The 24551-nt window shown below is 39.7% G+C and overlaps 1 protein-coding gene across 34 annotated transcripts in view; it reads right to left on the reverse strand.

Moving 5' to 3' along the window:
• Nucleotides 1–24551, reverse strand: part of nrxn1a (neurexin 1a) — a 1876207-nt gene that overhangs the window by 42605 nt on the left and 1809051 nt on the right. The window contains exon 1 of one of the 34 annotated variants that reach the window (XM_043695932.2): nucleotides 11806–11954. The exons of the other annotated variants lie outside the window; for them this stretch is intronic. Within the exon in view, the coding sequence (XP_043551867.1) occupies nucleotides 11806–11838 (33 nt within the window). The 5' untranslated portion in view covers nucleotides 11839–11954. Of the gene's footprint in view, nucleotides 1–11805; nucleotides 11955–24551 lie in introns of those variants that run through there. 34 annotated transcript variants of the gene reach the window in all.

A 24551-nucleotide genomic window follows, 5' to 3' on the forward strand; every position in this document is an offset into this window, starting at 1 on the left:
GGGTGAGTTGTTATCCAGAGGGTCGGTGTGGACTTGTTGGACTGGATGGCCTGTTTCTGCACTGTGGGGATTCTATGAATTGGCAAAGAAACTATTGCTTTTCAAACAAACATCTTGAACACTGAATATTTTGGCTGCTGTTACCAAAAAAAATCAACATATATTTTTCCAGTGCCATAAAAATGATTGCAAAAAGCAAGGAGCAACAAAGAAATGTGTGTATGCGTTAATGAATTACATGTAAATCAATCTGCTGAAATTGAGGAATCAATGCAGTGATATAAATTGAGTGGTGGTGATGTTTGTATCATAAAAATTGACCTCGAGTAATCGCAAAGAGTCTGTTTGTTTTGCATTTAAAGTCTTGTTAACAGAGCTGAAGGATTGCATGGAGAAAGTGAGGTCTGCAGATGCTGGAAATCAGAGCTGAAAATGTGTTGCTGGAACAGCGCAGCAGGTCAGACAGCATCCAGGGAACAGGAGAATCGACGTTTCGGGCATAAGCCCTTCTTCAGGAATCATTGCATGGCTTGGTAATGTGCAATTTCCAAGATGAGACTGCTAAATCTAGGGATGGAAGCATTATTATGGTGCAAGGGTTTTGTCCCTAACTCTGATAGTCTGGGTTCGAGTCCCACCTGCCACAGAGTATCATAACTCATTCAAACAGCTTGATTAAATGTAATTACAAGTTACCAATTTTGGCATTGAAAGGGACTTTTCACTATAACGTGCCCAAATGTCACAGCCAGGCTATCTATCTCATGAAACAAAACACTAATATTTATAGCCAACTTTACTAATACTATGTTAGTGTAACTTTTGAAAACCAAAAAGATCTTAGTGTTTTTTGGAATATATTGTTACATTAAAGAAGTGTTATAAATGCCACTTAGTTCAGAGAGATAGCTTGAATAAATATTTATTTTCTGAATTCATACTTTCTGCTGTAGGTCACAATGGGAACTACACAATATATCTTTTACATAAGGTACGCTTTAAAAAAAACACTCCAGGATTGAGAATCAGTGAAATATTTTGACAGGTTTGGTTATAAATATTAATATTATGCATTGTCAGAAAAAATAATCTGATAATGGCATTTGGTCACAACTATGATGAAATTCAATGATCTATTTGAGTTCTCTAAGGTTTAAGCTATTCTGTTTTTTAACAGAAAATCAAGGTTATTTCAGTTAATATGGATGTTCACATCACACCATTATAACCATCTCACAAAGCTTCACATAATGAATTTAATTAATTTCAGAGAAAAAAATCCTGATAATTTAAACAGAGCTGCAAAATTCGTCCATCATTTTTATTTAAAAAGCTTAAAACTAACAAGATGCTGTTAAGAAATGATAGCCAATCAATTATTAAAAGAATGGTATCCTTTTGTTGACTCCAACAGGACAAATTTAATGCATTAAAATTAATCAAAACTCTGCAACCTTCTTTTGTAAATCCCGTCCTCTAAACGACTTCAAAATTGTTCATTCTGCACACTGAGTATTTGGAACAATTCTGTAGACGTGCCCTTACATTTCTGGCCTTGGGATCCATCGGGTTTTGGGAGGTTTTGTAGGGTTATTTCACAAGTGGCGTGCAAAGTCAAACTACAAAATATTTGTTCCACTTTGACCTCACAATGTGGGAGTCAGGAGCGGCTGCCTTACACTAAAATGCTTTCATCAGGACATTTCCATTTGAGATGTAGCTGCAGGGGTTTATGGTCAGGAAAAATAGCACAGGTTTATTTAGGAACAAAGGTGGAGGTTGGCCCAAGGACTATGTTGTTTATTCTCTCTTTCAGTGTATCTTTGTTATTGTGAGCTTGCATTATCATTAAAGAGGACTAAATCCAAGTACCTTAAGAAAATTTGATAAATGAAGAAATAGAAGAAGTTGAAACAAAAGAGATGAAAAAAAACATGAAGGCTTAAGTTAAAGAGAATAAATGCTGGAAATGCAGACTGACAAAGAGAATGATATAGATCCAAGGAAGTACATATTGCTGAGGGAATGTAATGAAGGTTTAAGAGATGAGGGGATTTAGTCTGAGGGATGACTGAGTAGAGAAGGTTTATCTTCACCAGCATTTAGAATAATAACAGTAATGAGATCAATGCTATTTGATCTCATTAAAGCATGTAAAATTCTCCAGAAGCTCAGCAGGGTCAATGGTAAAGGCTGTTTTTTCTCACTAGGCAGCCTGCAACTAAGTATCACAGTCTAAGTGCCATGAGTTAGCCACTTAGGGTTCAAATGCGATTTTTTTTTCATTTATTTTCTATTCTCTATTCCCCGAGAACTAAGGATACTCATTTACTGACTGTAGTCAAGACAGAGATTGATAGGATTTTTGTCCACTGAAATGATAATTGATAAAGTGAGTAGTATGAGGAGGTGGAAGTGAGATACAAGATCAGCAATGATCTTTTTGGTGATGAAACCTACTGTTGTTCTGACTATAATGTTTTTTAATATCAGTTCTGATAAAGGATATTTGCATTGATTGTTATAGAATTTTAATAATACTTCATTACCTTATTTTACAATGACAAACAAAATTAAACTCGGTTTAAGAAATAAGGAAGGATTGTGTCTGGGTGAAGAGAAAATAATTAGGGGAAAATATTATTAGATCTAGAGAGCAGGATTGTTCCCAGGCCTGGCTACAGTGTATTTTCAGCAAGTGTAAATCAGATACGTTTATTCTTACTTTCAATATAGGTGACAATGTATGTTAAGCAAAATTCTGTTTAAGTTGCAAACAATTGGACTGAAGTGAAATGTTTATTGGTGTCACTGATAGAACATTTATGAGCTTAAGCACAGATAGTATGACTATGTATATAGATACACACATATACATAATATACAATCATACATTTCATTTCTATAAAAAGTTATTTCAACAAAGAATTCCCAATAAACTCTGTGTGAGCAAGGAGGTTTCCATTCTATTTTCCTTTGTTTCCAGTAAGGTTCATGAGATTGCAATGAGCTTACTTTCTAATAATTTTAACTCAGCATTTAATTATTTTCTCATTTATCATCAAATACATGACAGAATATAAACTGCACTGAAGTACAATATTGCACTATTTACATGTGATGGAATTGAAAATGACATTTTTAAAAAAACATTCCTTTTCTAAACAAGAATAAGGCTCGTTAAACAGGATGACACAGTATACAAGGTGACCAAGGTGATCAACATGCAGTCTAGGGTGTAGTAATGTCCTATTTCTTTGCTAGAAGGCCAGAGTTCAAGTCCCACTTATTTCAGAGATGTGTCAGAACAGGTTGATTAAAAATATCTGTATGGTGACCAAATTTTCTTGACCATAAAAACCATGTTTTTGTGTAGACTCAATATATAAATCAACACTTCCCCCATCCCCTTTATAGCCATAGTGTGTTATATTCACATTAAGAAGGAGCAAGGGAACGAGTTGTGAAGATACACAGGAATTTAAAGTCATGTTCCTCTTTATGTCAGGTACCAATAACATTTCAAAATTTTGACAACCCACAGCTACATCTGCAATTCACTTTTATGCTCAATGTATAAACTGACTCCTGTATAGATGGAGGAATTGTTTTAGGCTTCAAGGTCAAATAGTTGACCAATATCAACAAAATTCATACATAAAAGCTGATTTAAGGAAATCGGAAAAAAATCCCATTGATTGCCATAAACCTTTGAGATTTTTTCAAGCACCATGTTACACATTGAGATTTTGTTCCCTTGAATCCATTAAGCATGAAAATGTTAAAATGGGTACATGACTCGAAATTGAAAATGACTTTATTGCCTCTCTGAAAGTAGGTAATAACTAGTTGTCAGGTCTCATACACAATGCAAAGATTTAATACAGTAACAAAACAAACTGATAATGTAGCAAATTAGTTTCCTATTACACATACTTTCAAAACCTTACAATTCACATTAAAGTGAATGAAAGACTTCTTGAACTGTTTTTTTTTGTAGGTTTCCCTCAAATGTATTTTACCATAGGGCAGTAAATATCAAACGGATTTCATTATACGCAAGAATTTGCAGAAATTGACAATTCAAAACAAGACAATGAATGATCTTGGTCAATTCAGACCACAATATCTTCCACTATTCCCATTCCTATGTGCTTATGAGTATGGCTCAGCTTCTATTTCATGCTGTCTCCCTTTGCAAATGATTTGTTACATTTATCTTTTGCCAAGGACTCTCGCTGATTGTCTTTGTGTGAGCTTTCTCCTTCCTTTTCTGACGATACTGGGAGCCAAACCCATGGGCACTGTTTGTTGTTCAGTACTTAGCTCAAGTGACCCTTTTCCATGTATGAGCCAAAAAGGTGTCAGAAACTATTCAAGCAAAGAAAGCAGCAAAAATGAGGTTGATTTTTTCCTTATCCTGTATCTGAATGTGCACATTTTTCAAAGGATGTCATAGGATAACCATTAAGAACAGAAACCTTTGCTTATTTAATCCATCCTTCCCTCTTTCAGAAATGCTCTCGAATGGTTAAGACCAATTAAACCCGGCGTAGACTGAACTGAGCCTGGTGATTTCACGATGCATTACTATACAGGATATTGGGGGTTGGGAACTCTTTTCTATTAGCTTAGGTCTCTACTTGCTTGATTGCTACACTAATGACATATCAATAATTCATTCATGTGGAGCAGTTTGTAATTTTCAGCACTCCTGCACAGAGAGAAAACACACCATAAGCATTGCAACGCAAATAATATGATGGTTTAAATATTTTCTGTGTTATTGCAAAAAGCTAACCCACCAGTTCCACAACATTTTTCGACCATTTTGCCAAAAAATATATTCTAGCCTAAGGTCGAAAGATTATGAACCCATTCAAGTATGCGCAAGCATGTTGGCGCACTCATATTATCGCAATCATTTTAAAAAATTACTAAGTGATTGTGAATAAGTAGTACACACAGACAGTTCCAATATTTACTTAATTGATGCTAAAGAAAATTTTAATCTACTTTCCTCATTGTTTGCTGACATATACATTCAGTGCCTCATTTATCATATACCGTTCACATATCCTTTCTCCCTTACTCCTGAGGCTAAAAATACATTTGTAACTGAGTGCTAGTGGAATATGAATAATCAAGGGGCAGTGTTCTGGCCTTGGCTCATCTTATTGTGCTTTGATATAAAGCTGATAATTCCTCTCCTTAAAATCCAGTGAACTTTGCAGTCTGAATGCGTATCAGTTCTGTAAGTTTCTTTACATTGATTGTTTAAAAAGGAAGCTTTGCGTTTAACTAATCAACCCCAGAACTGCAAAACAGATCAAACGCAAAGCTAAGAATTATTTGTAGCCAGGGGGAAAATGTAATTCACAATTGGTTTATGCTCATTGATCACTTTCTATAATGTAAATATTTAGTGTTTTAATCATTCTTACTTAATACATTTTTTTAATGGTGAGGGATGGATAATGGAAATCGTGTACCCTCAAATTTCAGCATATTTGTAAATGAGAATGATAGTGCAATTTACTGACACAGAGCCCAGGAACAAAATGCATCATGCCTCCCTGTGAAGGTGAGGGGCTAATTAAAATCCACTGAGTCTTATAAGGGCTCAACAAACAAGCTGTGAGGATTGCAGTTCTGTCTCTTCCTTAATGTCGTTTGCTGCATTTTGCAGTTAGCACTTCAAAACCCCCTATGGATTTTCCTACTACCTCAAGCAGCTGATAAAATGAAGTCTGACTAAAGAACATTATTATTGCTGCAGCTGGGAAATGGAAAATTGCTAGCTTTAGCAATCCTTCCTTTCGACACTTGCTTTGTGTTAGAAATTTATAAGGACAACTCCTTTGATCAGCTTTTGTCTTCTTTATAGTGATGTCTTTTTTTTCCGGAAAACAAGTTGCTGAACATTCTCAGAACAATCAATTTGCTTAAAAGAAGTGATTAGTGTAAAGTATGTTCTAACAATAGCCATAGGTTTACTATAAGGTAGCCTCCTGGAATTAAGAGGGAGCATGCTAGCACTGAATCAAATGAATGTTACACACGATCACAAATATGCACAGCAAGAGTCCCACACGCTGTAAAGTGCCTAAGCAGAAAATAAGATACTGTTCCTCAAGCTTGCACTGATCTTAGTTGAAAAGCTGTGGCAAGCCCAGAAACGTTAGCATGAGGGCAAGGTGGGTTCTTGAAATGACAAGCAACTGTAAGGTTGGTGTCACTCCCATGTTCAGAATGGAGGTGCTCTGTAAATCGTATCACAGTCTGCACTGACACATTTTATAACGTTTTTTCCTTTTTCACCACCATTAACAACCTTTTTCCTTCTGCTCTGAGCCTTCACACCATCTGCTCCTTTGGATTCTACAGGTTCACTACCCCTTTGAGTGAAGAAACATTTTGTCATCTCAATCCAAAGTGGTCTAGCCCAAATCCTGAGACTGCGTCCCCAGGTTCTAGATTCCCAAATCAGGGAAAACAACCTCTCAGCACCTAATCTGTCCTGCTCTGTTAAAGTCATAAATTGCAAACAAAGACCCTCTCCTCTTTCTCAACTCTTGTGAATACAGACCCAATGGAACAAATCTCTTCTCGTAGGATTAGATTACATTAGATTAGATTAGATTAGATTCCCTGCAGTATGGAAATAAGCCCTTTGGCCCAACCAGTCCACACCGACCTTCTGAAAAGTAACCCACCCAGACCCGTTTCTCTCTGACTAATGCACCTATCATTATGGGCAATTTAGCATGGCCAATTCACCTGACCTGCACATCTTTGGACCGTGGGAGGAAACCGGAGCGCCCAGGGGAAACTGACACAGGCACAGGGAGAATGTGCAAACTCCACACAGACAGTTGCCAGTGACTAGAATCAAACCTGGGACCCTGGTGTTGTGAGGCAGCAGTGTTAACTACTGAGCCAATGTGCCACCCCCGGATTGTCCCACCAGCCCCGGTACCCACCCAGTGGATCTCTGCTGCACTATTCCAATGATGAGTATATCCTTTCTAAGGCAGGGAGACCAAAACTGCATGCAATACTCCAGGTGAGGTCTCACTAAGGTCCTGTATAACTGCAGTAATCATTCCTACTTCTGAAACTTAATCCTCTTGAAATGAAGACCAATAAATCACTTGCCTTCTAATCTGCTTGTTGCGCCTGTCTGACTACTTTCATTGACTGGTGTATAAAAACAACCAGATTCCTTTGTACATTCACATGTCCCAAAATGTCATCATTTAAACAATATTCTTCCTTTCTGTTTTGCACGTCGAAATGTATAATTTCACATCCAGCCATGCTGTACAGCATCTATTTGTTCTCCCACTCGCTTAACTTGTCAACATCACCTTGAAGCCTCCTTGTGTATTTCCCACAAGTTCACATTCTTGCCCAGTTTGATTCATCATCAATTTTGGAAATGCTGGATTCTATCATCCTGGTCATTTTTTACATACCATGAACAGCTGGAGCTCAAGCACTGATCCATACAGTACCCTACTAGACACGCTTGTCACTGGAAAAGACTAATTTATTCCCACTCTCTTTTTCCTGTCCATCAACTAATTCTCAATTCCTATTGATATATTATCCATAATCCCATGTACTTTAACTGGATCTCCCTTATCTATTCAAGGAAGGGTTATTATTGCATTATTGTGCTTAAATTCCACAAAAAAGCATACCAAATTACACTTTCAAAGAAACCTGTGGGATGGTTTCATTCTGAGATAATTATGCAAAATACACTTCTTAGAAAGTCAATGGAGGCAGGAATGAACATTAAAGACCCCAAATCACCACTGCTCTTGGTGTAATAATAATGAGTTGCTTATTTTCCCAACTCTTGAGATATTGTGGTTTGAAATTACTCTAACATACTTACTCCAATTAGGACTCATCTAATCTAGAGTATGCTCATCATTTTGTCTTCATAATCTTCTTGTTGCATGGAATTACAAAGAGTATTCAGCACAGAAAGAGGCTATTGTCCAACCTGATCTGTGCCTGTGTTTACACGCCATGATCGTCTCTCCACACTGCTGTTTCTCTATCAACAGGAATAATGTGTCATTGGTTTCCTGTGTGGTAACTTTGTGGAATTAAGAGGGAGCATGCTAGCACTGAATCAAATGATTATGTTACACAGCTATCAAACGTGCACAGCTAGATGGACCTCCACATTTTATTAGTTTCCACTGATTAAGCATCATAATTAGTCCTGTGCCTTTAACTACAATCTCTGTTGTCTCATTCTGTGCTTCCTTCCCAGAGAGTTTGGCACGTGTGAGAGTAGCAGGTGGAATATCAATGCACCGCAAACAAAGCAGAAAACAATCTGGATGTGAACACTAATGGATATTGCAGATATTTATAACATATTAACTTGATCCAATTATTATTGTTTTAGCTATCTCCAAGCAATACAGAAATCAATTATTATCTCCAGGCTATGACTAGCCCAAAAATGTTTTCTTGAATTGTTTAACATATTAAATTGATTCAAGGGCAGCAGCCACCTTCTTTCTTCCCCTTTTAATTTCATTGTAGACTCATGGCTTTTTCTTATTCATTCATGGGATATGTGTGTCACTGAATAGGCCAGCATTTATTGCCCATCCCTAATTGCCCAGGGGACAGGTAAAAGTCAAACACATTGTTGTGCGTCTGGAGTTACATTTAGGCCAGATCAGGTAAGGATGACAGCTTCCTTTTCTGAAAGACAGTAGTGAACCACATGGTTTTTTAAAAATAAAATCAACAATTGATGATGGTTTCATAGTCATTAGACTCAGAATTCTAGATTTAAAAAAATCAAATTCTGCCATCTGCCATGACAGGATTTGAACACTGGGCCCCTGGGTCTCTGGATTAATAGTCTAGTGTTAATTGTCAAAGCATCGAGTATCAGAAGATATTTAGCAAAATGGGTAGCAAGTCAGTTATAAAATACAAAACAGGAGTCACAGGCTAAGTCTAGTTATTCTACAGGAAAATGCATCACTACTTTTCAGTGCTTTTCTTGTTGAAGGAACAGTGAAAATGATGAGTGTAATTCTGGGGAACTATGTATTACTATATATCATATCATTTCCTAATGCAATATCTGCATGGAGCACCGAATATTAACCAAGTGCCTCTCCTTGAATAACATTAAGAATTCACTAACTGGTGCGAGAGAAGGAGAGTATGCCCTCTGCAATCTGGTCCACTTTGAGTTTGAACTAAATAACCTCAGAGTAAATATTTTGGAGATAAAAACTGAAATAATATCATCCGGAAACACACAAAAGAATCTAATGTACTACCTCTTCAATTAGATTTGTTCATATTTGGGACAATGCAATCAAACTTGTATTAGCATACAGAAGAAACAATGACATGCATGGGAGAAAAATCCCAGGCAAAGACTTAAATCCAAAATGAGTACCCAATATAACTTATGGTCACAGGACACAGCAATACATCTCTGATCTGTTTCAATTTGATGGTTAGACCTGAGTTATTACATATCAGCTCTTGGTGATGTGGGACTGGATTTAATGATTCCAATGTGGATGCTACCCACTGGTTGGAGAACTGAAAGGAAAATTGCTTTTGTGGAGGGAGTGCTGGCCAAATCAAGTGTCTGTCAGCCACTGATCTGTCCAATATCAGACTTTTCCTGGGATTCAGGACCTTAAGCAGAAATCCTGTCCCTTGGAGGCTGCTGGACCATTCTAAGCATAGACTGTGCATTACTGACAGTGTCACCAGGCAGCTGCTATCCAATAGATTGCCTCATGGACCACTGTTGAACTTTTGACTCAGGTGAGTGAGGGCAAAATGGCAGTCATGGTGGGAGGGATTGCAGAAGGAATGAGCAGGGGGTGGGTGTGAGACAGGATTAGGGAGGGGGTGGTCAGGTTTTAGGGGGGGGGCCGCAGTGGGATGGAGTTGGAGCCAAGGACAGGCAGGCAGCTTGCCTCCTTCCCAAAGCCCTACCATCCATCAGACACAGAGGGTCTGACAGCAAGAGATGTTTAACCTGGTAAGCCACTTGCAAACCTGAGGCAGTTTGCTTGGCATCCTTTGGGAGTCGTGAGAAACTCACCTGACTCTTAGTTAATCCCTGAGCCACCATTACATTCCAATGGATTCAGGTATAATTGATGTTAATTAGCTGAATAAGCCTAATTAACATTCCACTATCAGCAGGTCGGTTTCACACATTGGCTCTTCTTATGTGTGATTTATTCACAGAAGACTTTACCCTCACTAGGGAAGATGGGACCACTTGGGTCCATCAACCATATTTCTCACCATAATGTGTAGCTTAAATTCCATCCAAGGAGGTCACATCATACCAGCAGTTTGACACTGTGAATGCTTGAAATGTCATTTTAGTAAATTCATGAGTTTTTCTAATATATTTGAACATCATAGCTTAATCTAGCAGAAAAACCATCTTTGTTCTCAGAAACCCAGATGCTGTCTTTAAATTAAGAAGTCGAACAGTCTAGCCTTTTAAAAATGTCTGGCCATAGTGGATGCAGTTACCCTAGCAACCATAAAGCACATGAAAAAGAATTACTAACCAGCATGAATCGTCAGAGCAGGAAGAAAACCATCTTGCAATATTTTCAGAGCCCTTTAGCATAGTTTGATTAAGACTGAAATCAGCTCACGAAAACCAGACAAGATATATTCATTCACTGTCTAAATGAATTTATAAAGCACCAAGATGCCATCTCAATTTTTAAAAGTAAAATCAATAGATTTTGCAATCATGGAGAGGTGCAAAGCTCAAATTTTATCACTTCATGCCATTTTTCAATTAGTATTAAATCACAACTAATGATTTATCAGTAGATGGTTGCATATATCCTTTAGTTAAGAGTCCAGATCAAAGCCTTTTACTATCATTGTTGATAATTGTAACACCTAATGGATAAATAATCCAGCTTGTCACATGACATTTAAACATTCAAAGTTACCACTCCTGATTACTACAGTCTGATTCTAAGATTGACATTATCAGTTGATCAAAACGTCACACTGCAGCACACTGCAGTGATTACAGTTTAAATGCTTGCAAGATTACTACTTTATTTTTCATGCATTAAGTCAAATTCTGAGAAAGCAAAACAAAGAGATGTCCGTAGTTAAGTTAAAGCGCATCACATTACGAGCAGCTTAACAATATTCATTACACATTTTGTTTCACAAGCATAATACTGTCAATAAATAGTCATGCATTACATGCCATTTACTGTGATAAAAAAATGCTGGTAATATCATGGTCAGCTTGCGTATGTCAAAGACAGTCTTGCAAGCAACTCTACATAAAGATGCAGACTCAAAGCTGCCATTTCTTTTCGACCAGTACATCGTTTTCCTGCTAAGCCTTTACATGCTTTATTAATGGGGATGAAGAGGCTGCTTCTTGCATAACTAAGCACCGCACATTAAAAGGATTAATAAATTCATAACAGCAATAGGTGGGTTAATACAAGCTGCAAGCTTCTCATGCATGTAAACAGCACTTCTTCCGACAACCAAGAAATGACTGTCTGAATTTCTGACATTCAGTCCCTTAACCACTCGAGGTATTGGCACCGTATCTGTCATCAGAACATGGTTGCCACTGTCTAAAAGATTAATGTAGGTCAGATTCACCTCCATGCATAACCTTTCGACAAACATGCCATGTTAATCTCTGCAATGCTCAAATGTGCAGCTGAGTAGCGTGCACATTGCAGTGGCAAGGTTGTGCTCTGCAATGACTGTGATGGAAAGAGCTACCTGAAAGGTTTCACAGTGCCATTTCATTTCCATGCTGCTCTGTCCTGTCTGGCTACCAAGTGACCGCTGCGTGCATAAAGCTTTCTTTAATTCTTAATGGAAATCCTTGAAAATTTAGTCCATCCTCTGAAATCAATACTTCTGACAGGAGAGCTCCCTGACTCAGTGGGAGATCAAAATGATAAATTGCCTCCGCATCAGCCTGGCCTATCAGTGCCCTGCACACAGATGGGCGAGGGAAGACACAAAGCAGCTTCATCAGTCACGTGTCATCCAATGACCAATGTTTGTCAGAGGCTGCTGCAGGAAGGATTGCAGCAGTTTGTTCTGCATACGAGATGTATTATACATCACCAGCATCTAATCCTCTGACAAACGCTTAAAACAAAATTTGGAGTTCTGAACTCAAAACTCAGAAGGGGAAAAACCCACCTTCGGCAGTTAAAAAAGAAATGAAAATAAGAAATGCACAATTTACTGTCACGTAATCACTGATACAAAAATCCATAATCAGATGAGTACACTTGAAGTAAATGTAGTCCTGTAATACTTGTCACTCTCTTATAGATCTTTTACAGTCTAAAATTATTGAAAATTGGAAATCTCAAGCATAAACGAGCCAAATTAACAAGCCATTAATGATTAATGCATTGTTTTCATAATATTTCCTGAGATAACGATCATAGCTCAAGAGATAAATTCAGAAGAGGTGGAAGGTGCTAAAACGGGAATTTCTGTACTATTGGAATGCATAAGTAGTAAATGGATCTGAGACATACATTTTAAAATAATTCTATGATGCACATACAACTGAGAGTGGAAAACTATATTGGGACACAATACAATACCAGAACCATCTGAATACACTACCTAAACTGATATAGGTGACAATTAGTCAGCAGAAACCAGTAAATCCAATTCTAAAAAGGAGTAATATGCAAACAATAAGATGTTGTCCTGGAAATGCAATGTTGAACATACATTCATGTATCCAGAGGAAGCATAAACTGGGCAAACTGTTCAAAGGTATCTCAGCTGTGTCAGATGCACTTTTAAAAGGACATTGTTGAGCAACAATAAAATGCTGGCCCTTGTATTTGCCACAAGCAAAATTAAAAGGGTACATTTCCAAACATAATTCAGTGGCAACCTGGACAAATGGTGCACTATTCTCATCCATGTTTTGCCTAAATCCAGTACATATTACGGCCCTTGATGCAGAGTTAGAAAAGGAGGAGGCTTAGTTCTATATCCTCTGTCATACTTTGACCCACGACCTTCATCCAAATGTGGACAAACGAACAGAACTTCATAAGCGAAGCGAGAATTGATTGTTGGTTCCTTCAAGCCCAAAGTGATCTCGTTTGGATCAGGATGGCTATGTTTCTGGTTCTTTTGGATGATTCTTGTTAAGTAAATAGAATGAAGTTTACTGCATTACTGGAACTATTTACAGATGATATGAATGCAGAAAATATTACTATAGAGACTGTTCAGACCAAACTAGTCTTCGGTTTGTTTCCTAAAGATTCCTTCTTTAATCTGTCCAAGTTGCTGTTATTTCCACACAGTGGTAGTACCCTGGCAGATAATCAAATCATATCCCTTTCAGACCTATATACTGCATGAGCATTTAACCTTAACATCAATACAGCATTTGACTAAGTATGGAACCAAGGACCCCAACAATACTAGTATCAATGGGGATTCAGCGAAAACTCTCGACTGGTATAAACCATACTTAGCACAAGAGAAGATGATTTTGCTTGCTGAAGATCAAATATCCAAGTCCTAAAACATCACTGCAAAGGTTTGAGGGAGGTGTCTAGAGTCCAACCATCTCCAGCTGCTCCATCAATGCCCTTCAGAATGGGATGTTTGATCATTATTGCACTCCATCAGCATGGTCATTATCCTTGGATACTGAAATGGCCTATGCCTAACAATATCCGTCAAACATTGAGAGTGTGGTGCTGTAAAAGCACAGCAGGTCAGGCAGCATCCAAGAAGCAGGAGAATTGACGTGTCGGACAAACATCTTTCATCAGGAATGAGGCTTGTGAGCGGAAGGGGTGGAGAGATAAATGGGAGAGGGGTGGAGCTGGGGAGAAGGTAGCTGAGAGTGCGATAGGTAGATGCAGGTGGGGGTGATGGTGATAGATCAGAGTGGAGGCTGGAGTGGATAGATGGGAAGGAAGATGGACAGGTAGGACAAGTCATGAGGGTGGCGCCAAGTTGAAAGGTTGGAACTGGGATAAGGTGGGGGGAGGGGAAATGAGCAAACCAGTGAAATGCATATTGATGTCATGGGGTTGAAGGGTCCTGAAGCAGAAGATCAGGTGCGCTTCCACCAGCCGTCGGGTGGTTAGGGTGTGGCGATAGAGGAGGCCCAGGACCTGCATGGCACTGATGGAGTGGGAGGGGGAGTTAAAGTGTTCAGCCACAGGGTGGTGAGGTTGGTTGGTGCGGGTGTCCTGGAGGTGTTCTCTGAAGTGCACTGCAAGTTGGCGTCCTGTCTCCTCAATATAGAGGAGACTGCATCGGGAGCAACATACAGTAAATGACTTGTGGAAGTGCAGATAAAACTCTGATGGATGCGGAAGGCTCCTTTGGGGCCTTGGATGGAGGTGAGGGGGCAGATGTGAGCACAGATTTTGCAATTTCTGCGGTTGCAGGGGAAGGTGCCGGGAAGGGAGGGTTGGTTGGTGGAGGGCTTGAACCTGACAAGACAGTCACGGAGGGAATGGTCTTTATGGAAAGCGATAGGGGAGGGAAGGGAAATGTATCTCTGTTGGTGGGGCCTGTTTGTAGTAGCGAAAATGGTGGAGGATGATGCAATAGATACAGAGGTTGGTGGGGTGGAAGGTGAGGACCAAGGCGGTTCTGTCATTGTTGCGGTTGGACGGGTGGGATTTGAGGGTGGAGTTGCGGCAAGTGGATGAGATGTCATGGATTAGAGTGGTGCTGGAAAAGCACAGCAGTTCAGGCAGCATCTGAGGAGCAGTAAAATCGACGATTCGGGCAAAAGCCCTTCATCAGGAATACAGGTAGAGTGCCTGCAGGGTGGAGAGATAAATGAGAGTAGGATGGGGTTGCGGAGAAAGTAGCATAGAGTACAATAGGTGAGTGGGGGAAGGGATGAAGGTGATAGGTCAGGGAGGAGGGTGGAGTGGATAGGTGGAAAGGAAAATGGGCAGGTAGGACAAGTCATGGGGACAGTGCTGAGCTGGAAGTTTAGAACTGGGGTGAGGTGGGGGAAGGGGAAATGAGGAAACTGTTGAAGTCCACATTGATGCCCTGGAGTTGAAGTGTTCCAAGGCGGAAGATGAGGCATTCTTCCTCCAGGCGTCGGGTGGTGAGGGAGCGGTGATGAAGGAGGACTAGGACCTCCATGTTCTCAGCAGAGTGGGAGGGGGAGTTGAAATGTTGGGCCACGGGGCGGTGTGGTTGATTGGTGCGGGTGTCCCAGAGATGTTCCCTAAAGCACTCTGCTAGGAGGCGTCCAGTCTCCCCATTGTAGAGGAGACCGCATCGGGAGCAACGGATACAATAAATGATATTGGTGGATGTGCAGGTAAAGCTTTGATGGATGTGGAAGGCTCCTTTAGGGCCTTGGATGGAGGTGAGGGAGGAGGTGTGGGCGCAGGTTTTGCAATTCCTGCGGTAGCAGGGAGAGGTGCCAGGACAGGAGGGTGGGTTGTAGGGGAGCGTGGACCTGACCAGGTAGTCACGGAGGGAATGGTCTTTGTGGAAGGCGGAAAGGGGTGGGGAGGGAAATATATCCCTGGTCGTGGGGTCTGTTTGGAGATGGCAGAAATGTCGGCGGATGATTTGGTTTATGAGAAGGTTGGTAGGGTGGAAGGTGAGCACCAGGAGCGTTCTGTCCTTGTTACGGTTGGAGGGGTGGGTTCTGAGGGCGAAGGTATGGGATGTTGACGAGATGCGTTGGAGGGCATCTTTAACCACATGGGAAGAGAAATTGTGGTCTCTAAGGAAGGAGGCCATCTGGTGTGTTTTGTGGTGGAACTGGTCCTCCTGGGAGCAGATACGGTGGAGGCAGAGGAATTGGGAACACGGAATCCCTATTGTACTCTATGCTACTTTCCCCCCACCCCCACCTTCACCCTCCTCTCATCTATCTCTCCACCCTTCAGGCACTCTGCCTGTATTCCTGATGAAGGGCTTTTGCCCGAAAAGTCGATTTTACTGCTCCTCGGATGCTGTCTGAACTGCTGTGCTTTTCCAGCACCCCTCTAATCCAGAATCTGGTTTCCAGCATCTGCAGTCATTGTTTTTACCGAGATGTGGTGGAGGGCATCATCAAGTATAGAGTCATAGAGATGTACATGATGGAAACAGTCCTTTCGGTCCAACCCATCCATGCTGACCAGATATCCCCAACCCAATCTAGTCCACCTGCCAGTACCCGGCCCATATCCCTCCAAACCCTTTCTATTCATATATCCATCCAAATGCCTTTTAAATGTTGCAATTGTACCAACCTCCACCACTTCCTCTGGCAGCTCATTCCATACACAGACCACCTTCTGTGTGAAAAAGTTGCTCCTTTGGTCTCTTTGATATTTTTCCCCTTTCACCCTCAACCTATGCCCTCTAGTTCTGGACTCTCCCAAAAAGACTTTGTCTATTTATCCTATCCAAGGTATTAAGTAAATGTGGAATTAAGTAAGCAAATATGGTAACGTACCAAAAACTGTGGACATTTTCGATAAATAAATACCAACGTTACTTCCCTGTTTCTTTTACTGAGTTGTACAGCATAGAAGAGGCCCTTCAGCCCATCAGATCAGTGCTGACCTATATACACCAATGCCACTTTTTGGCTCAGAGCTTTGAATGTTATGACATTTCTAGTGCTCATCCACGAACTTTGCAAAGGTTTAATTTCGAGTTTGTTTTTTATGAGGTTACATTTCCTAAGAACCTGTCAAGCATTGCATTTGATTCCCAGTATACAATGGATTAAAAAGAAAGCCTTTCCTCATATTCCCTCTAAATGTCCTGCTCTTCACCTTAAAATTATAGCCTCTCATTACTGACTCTAGGGAACAGCGCTTCCTATGCACCCTGTCTATGCCCCTCAACCTTATGCTCAATCAGGTTCTCCTCACGGCCATATTTGCTCTTAAGAAAACAACCAGAGTTTGTCCAACCTCTCTCTCCATAGCTAAAATACTCCAAACCAGGCAATGCTCTGGTGAATCTCTTCCACTCTAACATTTTTCTTATAGTGTCATGACCAGAACTGCACACAGTACACTAGCTAAGACCTATCCAAAGTATGGGTCACATTTGGTTGCTCACATTCTCATTTTAAAACATCACATTCTCAGTCCTACTGCAACCAATTCCAAATGAGAGTTGTTGGGATTCAACATTTACGTTTTACTAAAATGCTCCTGCAGTGGCTCAATGGTTTAGACTGAGTGATTGAACTGGAGATTCTCAAAGGTTTAGTTTCACTACATACTGAATTAGATTGTCTCAGCACAGATTAAAATAGAAATGCCACAAATGGTTTCAGCATCGCTTGATGAGGGAGGAGATATAAAAGCTCAGGCTTATGGTTCCAGATATCTACAGGAATGTCTACTCAGCTGTGGGATAGGATGGCTTCAGGCAAGAATACAGTGATTAACTTAAGGTGAAATTGGATGCTGACATTTGTCGTTCCTGGAAAGACAAACAGATGCCTGGACATTGCAAAAGCTGCTGATGATCAGATAGGAAAAAACTAGCAAAAAATCCCTGCAGAACTACATTTCAATTATACCAGTACAGATGGGCAAAAAGTACAAGTTTAGAGTTGTCAAGTACAAATTTAGGACAAGAGCAATAAATATTTTATACCGAAGTTAGCTTCTAGCTGGAAAAGGTGCCAGGAAGGATGATTTACACCATCATGCTCTGGCAAGAGCATGTATTCTGCATGGATCAAATTGAATAGGCTCTCTTCATGGAATCTGATGATCTTCTGTGAAAAATTAAGGAAAGCTCATTTTTAGTAAAACAATAAATACCAGCTTTATTCTTTGTAAGTTTTTTGCTGCTGGCAGTCCTGTACCATAGGTTACTCCATCAATAGCAACCGAGGCTCCAAAAACGTCACTTGGATTGGGAGGGGAAATTGTGGTTTTTGAAGAAGGAGACCATCTGGTGTGTTCTGTGGTGGAATTGGTCCTCCTGGGAGCAGATACGGCGGAGGCGGAGGTTATTCCCAATTCTCCTGCTTCTCGGATGCTGCCTGACCTGCTGTGCTTTTCCAGCACTACACTCATGACTCTGAGCTCCATCATCTGCAGTCCTCACTTTTGGCTAATATCTGTATAACATTCAGGCTTAGATTGATCAATGACAAATACAGTTATGCCACACAGTTCCAGATAATGACCACCTCAAACAAATGAGAATTTAGCCATCTCTGCTTAAGATTCAATGGCATAGTCATTATTGAAACATCCCCTTGGAGATTACATTGACCAGAAACTGAATTAGACCAGTCATTTAAATACTGTGACAACAAGAGCAGGTCAGAGAAACTAGTAAGTTATTAACCTCCCATTTTCCCAATTCACAGCCACCAGTTCCATAGCACAATTCAGGAGTGGAACGGAATACCTTAAACTTGCCTGGCGGCTCCAAGAATACTAAAGAAGTTTGATACTACCCAGCACAAAGTAGCCTGTTTCATTGGCACCCCATCCACACCATCGAAATTCACTTCTCTCATGAACAATCCATAATGACAGCTGCATTGTTAACTCTAAGATACACTACAACACTACACCAAACCTCTTTCAATCACACCTTTCAAGTCCACAGTGTCTACCACCTAGAAGGACAAGAGTATGGGAGCAGTACTACTTATACGTTTCCCTCCAAGTCACACACGCCATCTTGACTTGGAGTTATTGTGCCATATCTTTGCTGTGGTTGGATCAACATCCTGGAACTTCTTTCCTAATAACACCAAAAATGTACCTACACAAGTACTACAATACTTCAAGAAGGTGAATCACCATCACTTCCTTTGAACAATTATGGATGGGCAATACATGTTGATCTAACCAACAATACTCACAATCTGTGAATGAATAAAAAGACCCTCAGTCATTACAAAGGTTGACAGGGCTTGTTGTTTGATGTCATGCTGTTACAAATGATGAAACACTTTCCAAAGTGGAAAATCACAGTGATCAAAAATAACTGTCTTAGATCAAAATATTATAATGTTAATATTCACATTTCCAAAACTGATTTAATCATCATTGTGCTCATTAATTTTTTTCTGGTAATCCAAATATTACATTGATCTTCAACTTAAGTTATTTTTATTGTTATATTTGCCTAATGTTCAATACTTTCTGTCAAAGATTTTAATGATTTACTTCTACCAAGACATAAACATGGATAAAAGCAAGGAATTGTGTCAACCTCAGAGTTAGAGGGAACACCAAGTGATATGCATGTACTCCTTTTCTTTCCATCCTTATCACTTTAACTTGCAGTTTCTTCCTCCCTTTTTCCATACATTTCCTATTATTTGCCTTGCTATGGGGCATTTTTGCTTTAGAAAGCTGCTATAAATTCACTTTTATAAGGATTTCTTGCTCTTTTGAGGCTCAGGTAATTGCATTGAACGAGAATTGAACTTTGTATTGCATTTAATTTGTTGGATTTGACATGAATTAAGTGATGTCGATGCTAGATGCCCAAAATGGAGAGCTGTTGCATGGAATCCAATGACTTTGCTGCATATATAATGATGTTGATTAAGCTTTCTCTACTTTCACACGATTAAAACAGCACAAAAATTACTTATTGTATTGGATGCTCGCAATACAATTTCACCAGTTTTCTCATCTCCACTCTCTCCAATTCATCTCAGATCCAACCCTCCAACTTGGCACTGCCACCGTGAACTGTCCTACCTGACCATTTTCCTTCCCACCTATCTGCTCCACCCAATCACCATCACCCCCACCTATCGCTATCCCTGCTACCTTCTCCCACCTCCTATTTATCTCACAGCCTCTCCTTCCAACACCACCCCTGCTCCCCCCAAAACACACACAGTGCCTGACCTGCTGTGCTTTTGGAGCACCACACTTTTCCTTTCTGATCTCCAGCCTCTGCAGTCCTCACTTTCTCCTGCTCACAAGACAACCCAATCTGGATCCAGTGTATTCTCAAAAGATGAAAATTGCATTTCAGATCTCAGATATGCATGTGGGTGGCACAGTGGTTAGCACTGCTGCCTCACAGCGCCTGAGACCCGGGTTCAATTCCCGCCTCAGGCGACTGACTGTGTGGAGTTTGCACGTTCTCCCCGTGTCTGCGTGGGTTTCCTCCGGGTGCTCCAGTTTCCTCCCACAGTCCAAAGATGTGCAGGTCAGGTGAATTGGCCATGCTAAATTGCCCGTAGTGTTAGGTAAGGGGTAAGTGTAGGGGTATGGGGGTTGCGCTTCGGCGGGTCGGTGTGGACTTGTTGGGCCGAAGGGCCTGTTTCCACACTGTAATGTAATCTAATCTAATTTCAGCATCATCACACAATATTGTACAGATAGATACAGAGTAAGATTCTTTGAAAATTAAATGGGATATTTTACTGCCCTTACTTTATTTTCACACATCATTCCCAAGTATTTGACCGGAACAAAATAAACACCATTGTGAAATAACTACTGATCACATAACCAATCCTTTGAAAACATAATTCGATTTATGTTTTAACATTTCTCAAAATAGTTGCACATAATTTGAAATGCCTCTAGTACAGTAGAAGGTGGAGAAATAAGGATAAATAACAGGCAGGCTTGGACTGATGCTATTTCTTCAAGATGAATCAGAATTGAAAAATGTCATGCAACTTTTACTAGTCAGTCTGTACTTTTAACATTAACTTTTATGAGAATGTTGCCAGAAATGGACAATTTTAACTATGAAGAAAGATTGGGAGGCTGGAGTTATTTTCTCTAGAATTCAGGAAACTAAGGGGAGATTTAATTGAGGTTATAAAATTATGATGGGTCTGGATAAATTTTTTAAAAAGCCTATTTTCCTCAGCAGTGAACATTAAACCAAGAGGCAAAGACTGAAAATAAATGGCAGAAGATTAGAAGGGAGTTGAAGGCAATTTGTATTAGCCAGACTGGGATGAAGGTCTCCAACTCACTGCCTGAAAGGGAATATAAATAGAATAGAAATGTATGTTTGTTTCTAGCAGTGCAGGAAAATGCCACCTTCTCGGAAGATAGAATGTCACCAGAAGGTGCTGGTAAATAGTTTGTCCCCTTAACAAGCCTATACTGCCAGACACAATAAAAAGAGTATTTTAAACTCGGATAAGGTAATTTATCTCTCCACTCTGCAGGCAACCTGCCTCTATTCCTGATGAAGGGCTTTTGCCCGAAACATTGATTTTCCTGCTCCTCAGATGCTGCCTGACCTGCTGTGCTTTTCCAGCACCACTCTAATCTAGACTAAGGTAATTAGCCTAGTCCATAGGGCACATGAGTCGATTGGCCTCTCTCCATTAGGGAAAAGACAAGCTTATTTTGCTTGAGCAGTATATTCTACAATAAGACCAACAGCAAGGAAACATCCCTCCAAGAACTACCATAGCTATTGTTGAGATTGAACTCCTGATACTGGATCATCCTGCACAATGTGGGCGGCACGGTGGCACAGTGGTTAGTACTGTTGCCTCACAGCGCCAGAGACCTGGGTTCAATTCCCACCTCAGGCGACTGACTGTGTGGAGTTTGCACGTTCTCCCCGTGTCGGCGTGGGTTTCCTCCGGGTGCTCCGGTTTCCTCCCACAGTCCAAAGATGTGTAGGTAAGGTGAATTAGCCATGCTAAATTGCCCATAGTGTTAGGTAAGGGGTAAATGTAGGGGTATGGGTGGGTTGCGCTTTGGCGGGTCGGTGTGGACTTGTTGGGTGGAAGGGCCTGTTTCCACACTGTAATCTAATCTAATCCAATCTAATGTTCTTATCAGTGAGCTAACTGGACTTAAGACTGAACTAGAGTGCTTCAAGTTTGGAAGAGTACATTAATTCACAATAAAAAGGAAACAAAACTGAAGTATGACTTGCTATAACAAACAGTTGTATTTAGCTTTAGACCTGCCACGACTGGAGGTCAGCCAAGTTCCAGATCAAAATGCTTGGAAGATAGTGAACATGACAGAGGCATTTAGAAGGGGATTAATATAAAATAATGAAGCAAAGAAAAATATTTACATCCTCATTTACTGTGCTAAATATATTTTATGTGAAGCTTAATCTAGTATAATCCATAAATAGATTTCAAACAGTTGAGGAGAACTTTAATGAGGAGTGAATATAGACAGTGAAATGAATGGCAGGGGTGGTAAAATGACACAGATGAACAGGTCTTATATTGATTCTGTAAACAGCCTAATGTAAACTGATTTCATTGTAATATAGTTGATTCAACTAAAGCATACACCTAATTTGGTCTGTAGATAGAAACAGATAAATCACTTTTGAACAGTACTCAAAATGTATTCCTCTGATCCAAACGTTTTCCAGTTGTAAATGCGTTAATATTTTTCATACTGACATTTCAAATTACCCATTCATATTTTATTTCCCACCATCAGCCACCATGCTCAAACAAAAACAATGGTGGACTATGTGTTTTGGATTTCTTTGTTATATGCAATTCATAAAATTTAAGCATTCCAATCTTCTAGATTGTTTTACCTAATAAGAGTCATATGCCAGCCCCATCAGATCATATTTGTTCTGTGGTAGCGGTGTTGATGATAAAGACTCAACATGGTGTACGTGTTTTATTGCAGTGATCTGCTCATTCAATTATTCAATAACAGAAGCAATTACTTGAGCAACTCTACAAATTATGAATACACATATTTTAAATAATATCTTTGAGAAAATATTTATTAAAATGAGTGCACACATTATACTAATTTTTGATGAGTCACAGCCAGAGTGTACAGCAAAGCTTTGCATCGTATCAGTGAATTGGAGGAAATAAGGGAAGTTGAGAACATGAATGGGTTATAATATAAAACAGGATAATCCTTTAACACATCTTTTCAAACACAACTTAGATTTACAATTTTAGCTTGTAAGAAAGAAGCTTTTGTTAATTTTAAGTTTGAAGTAATTTTAAAATCTTGAACAAAAATGAACTGACTTGTCAATTCTTTTGCTTCTACCGTTTCTTTACCACTTTGTGTCATGCTTACAAACAATACGGTCAGTCAAAACGCATTGAGGAAAGAACTTGCATATTTGAAACCCTGTTAATTATCAATTAAATAATTGATTTGTCATTATACTTATAGCTTATTTAGTCAACAAATAAAAGTAAATTAAACTAAATATGACTTTTGTTTTTAAAATTTCCATCTAAAATATTGAAATGTAAATAATAGGAAAAGAACACAGAATTAAGAAAGTTGAAAATAGTCATTTTTAACATATTTTAACAGTTAATGGTAATTTTTGAATTAATATGGGATTGCAAACTTCATCTGTCCATTTGAATCATAGAATCTCTACAGTGTGGAAACAGGCCATTTGGCCCAACAAGTCCACACTAAACCTCTGAAGAGTATCCCTCACAGATTCATTCCCCAACCGTATCACTCTACTAATGCACCTGGCCTACACATTCCTGAACATTATGGGCAATTTAGCAAGGCCAATTCACCTAACCTGCACATCTTTGGATGTGTGAGGAATTCAGAGCACTCAGAAGAATCCACACAGACACAGGGAGAATGTGCAAACTTCAGACAGACAGTTGCCCGAGGCTGGAATCAAACCTAGTCCCTGGCGCTGTGAGGCAACAGTGCTAACCACTGAGCCACTGTGCGTTATTAGCTTGTTTATTTATATATTTTTTAAAGTTTATCTCCAGTACAAAAGATAATCAATTGCAAATTGAAAAAATATTTTACCTTTTTTTTAACAGGACTTCTCAACTCTTTTCTTTCGAGAGTATCCCTGTCAAAAGATAAAGGCTCCATGGATCCATTGTAGCATAGCAGAACTGTTTTGTGGTACCCACGAGGTGCAGCATGAATTTTCTGCCATGGCATCCCAAATAGAAAATTGGGTGGTATATTACTCACATAAACACAAGGCCTTCTTCTGAAAATAAAGGTCAGACTTTAGGGCTGACTGTCCTTTGCTTGAATGATACTTGATGTGGCTAAGACCTAGATCTGGTTACTCCTGGGCATTTTGATCAGTTTCTCCTGCCACACTTGACTCTTTAACAGTTGGCACAGATAAACAACACTGAGCTGAGTAAAGAATGAAAGGTGAAACCCGTGATGACTCGCTGACATTATCTGATTCATTCTCTCACCATTTTCCCCCTAATATGGATTTCAAAACCCTATTCATCTTTTGCTCTACTTTCTAGCTTTAAGCATAAAAGCAGGAGACAGTGCATCTCAGGGCCTGCCAGTAAATGACTCCTCTCCAAACTATTGTTAATCTAAAAGAGGAGAGTGGATGTGGTTGCTGTGGCAGCAACAAATTAAGTCAACTTTCTGTCAGGGTGTGAAATTAAAATGCCTTTCTTGGTGGTGGGGAAAAAGAAAAAGATAGCCTGTTTAAAGGTCTCAAATGGATACCAGTGAAATCAAAAGTACCAGTATGGCTTTCCTCATTGGCTCTATTCATTCAATAAGAGGCCGAAAGAAGATCTTATTCTTGAC

Source organism: Chiloscyllium plagiosum, unplaced genomic scaffold, assembly GCF_037043375.1.
Source record: "Chiloscyllium plagiosum isolate Xiang-an unplaced genomic scaffold, Cpla_swu_hap1 HiC_scaffold_10, whole genome shotgun sequence".
In the NCBI taxonomy this organism is placed as follows: Eukaryota; Metazoa; Chordata; class Chondrichthyes; order Orectolobiformes; family Hemiscylliidae; genus Chiloscyllium; species Chiloscyllium plagiosum.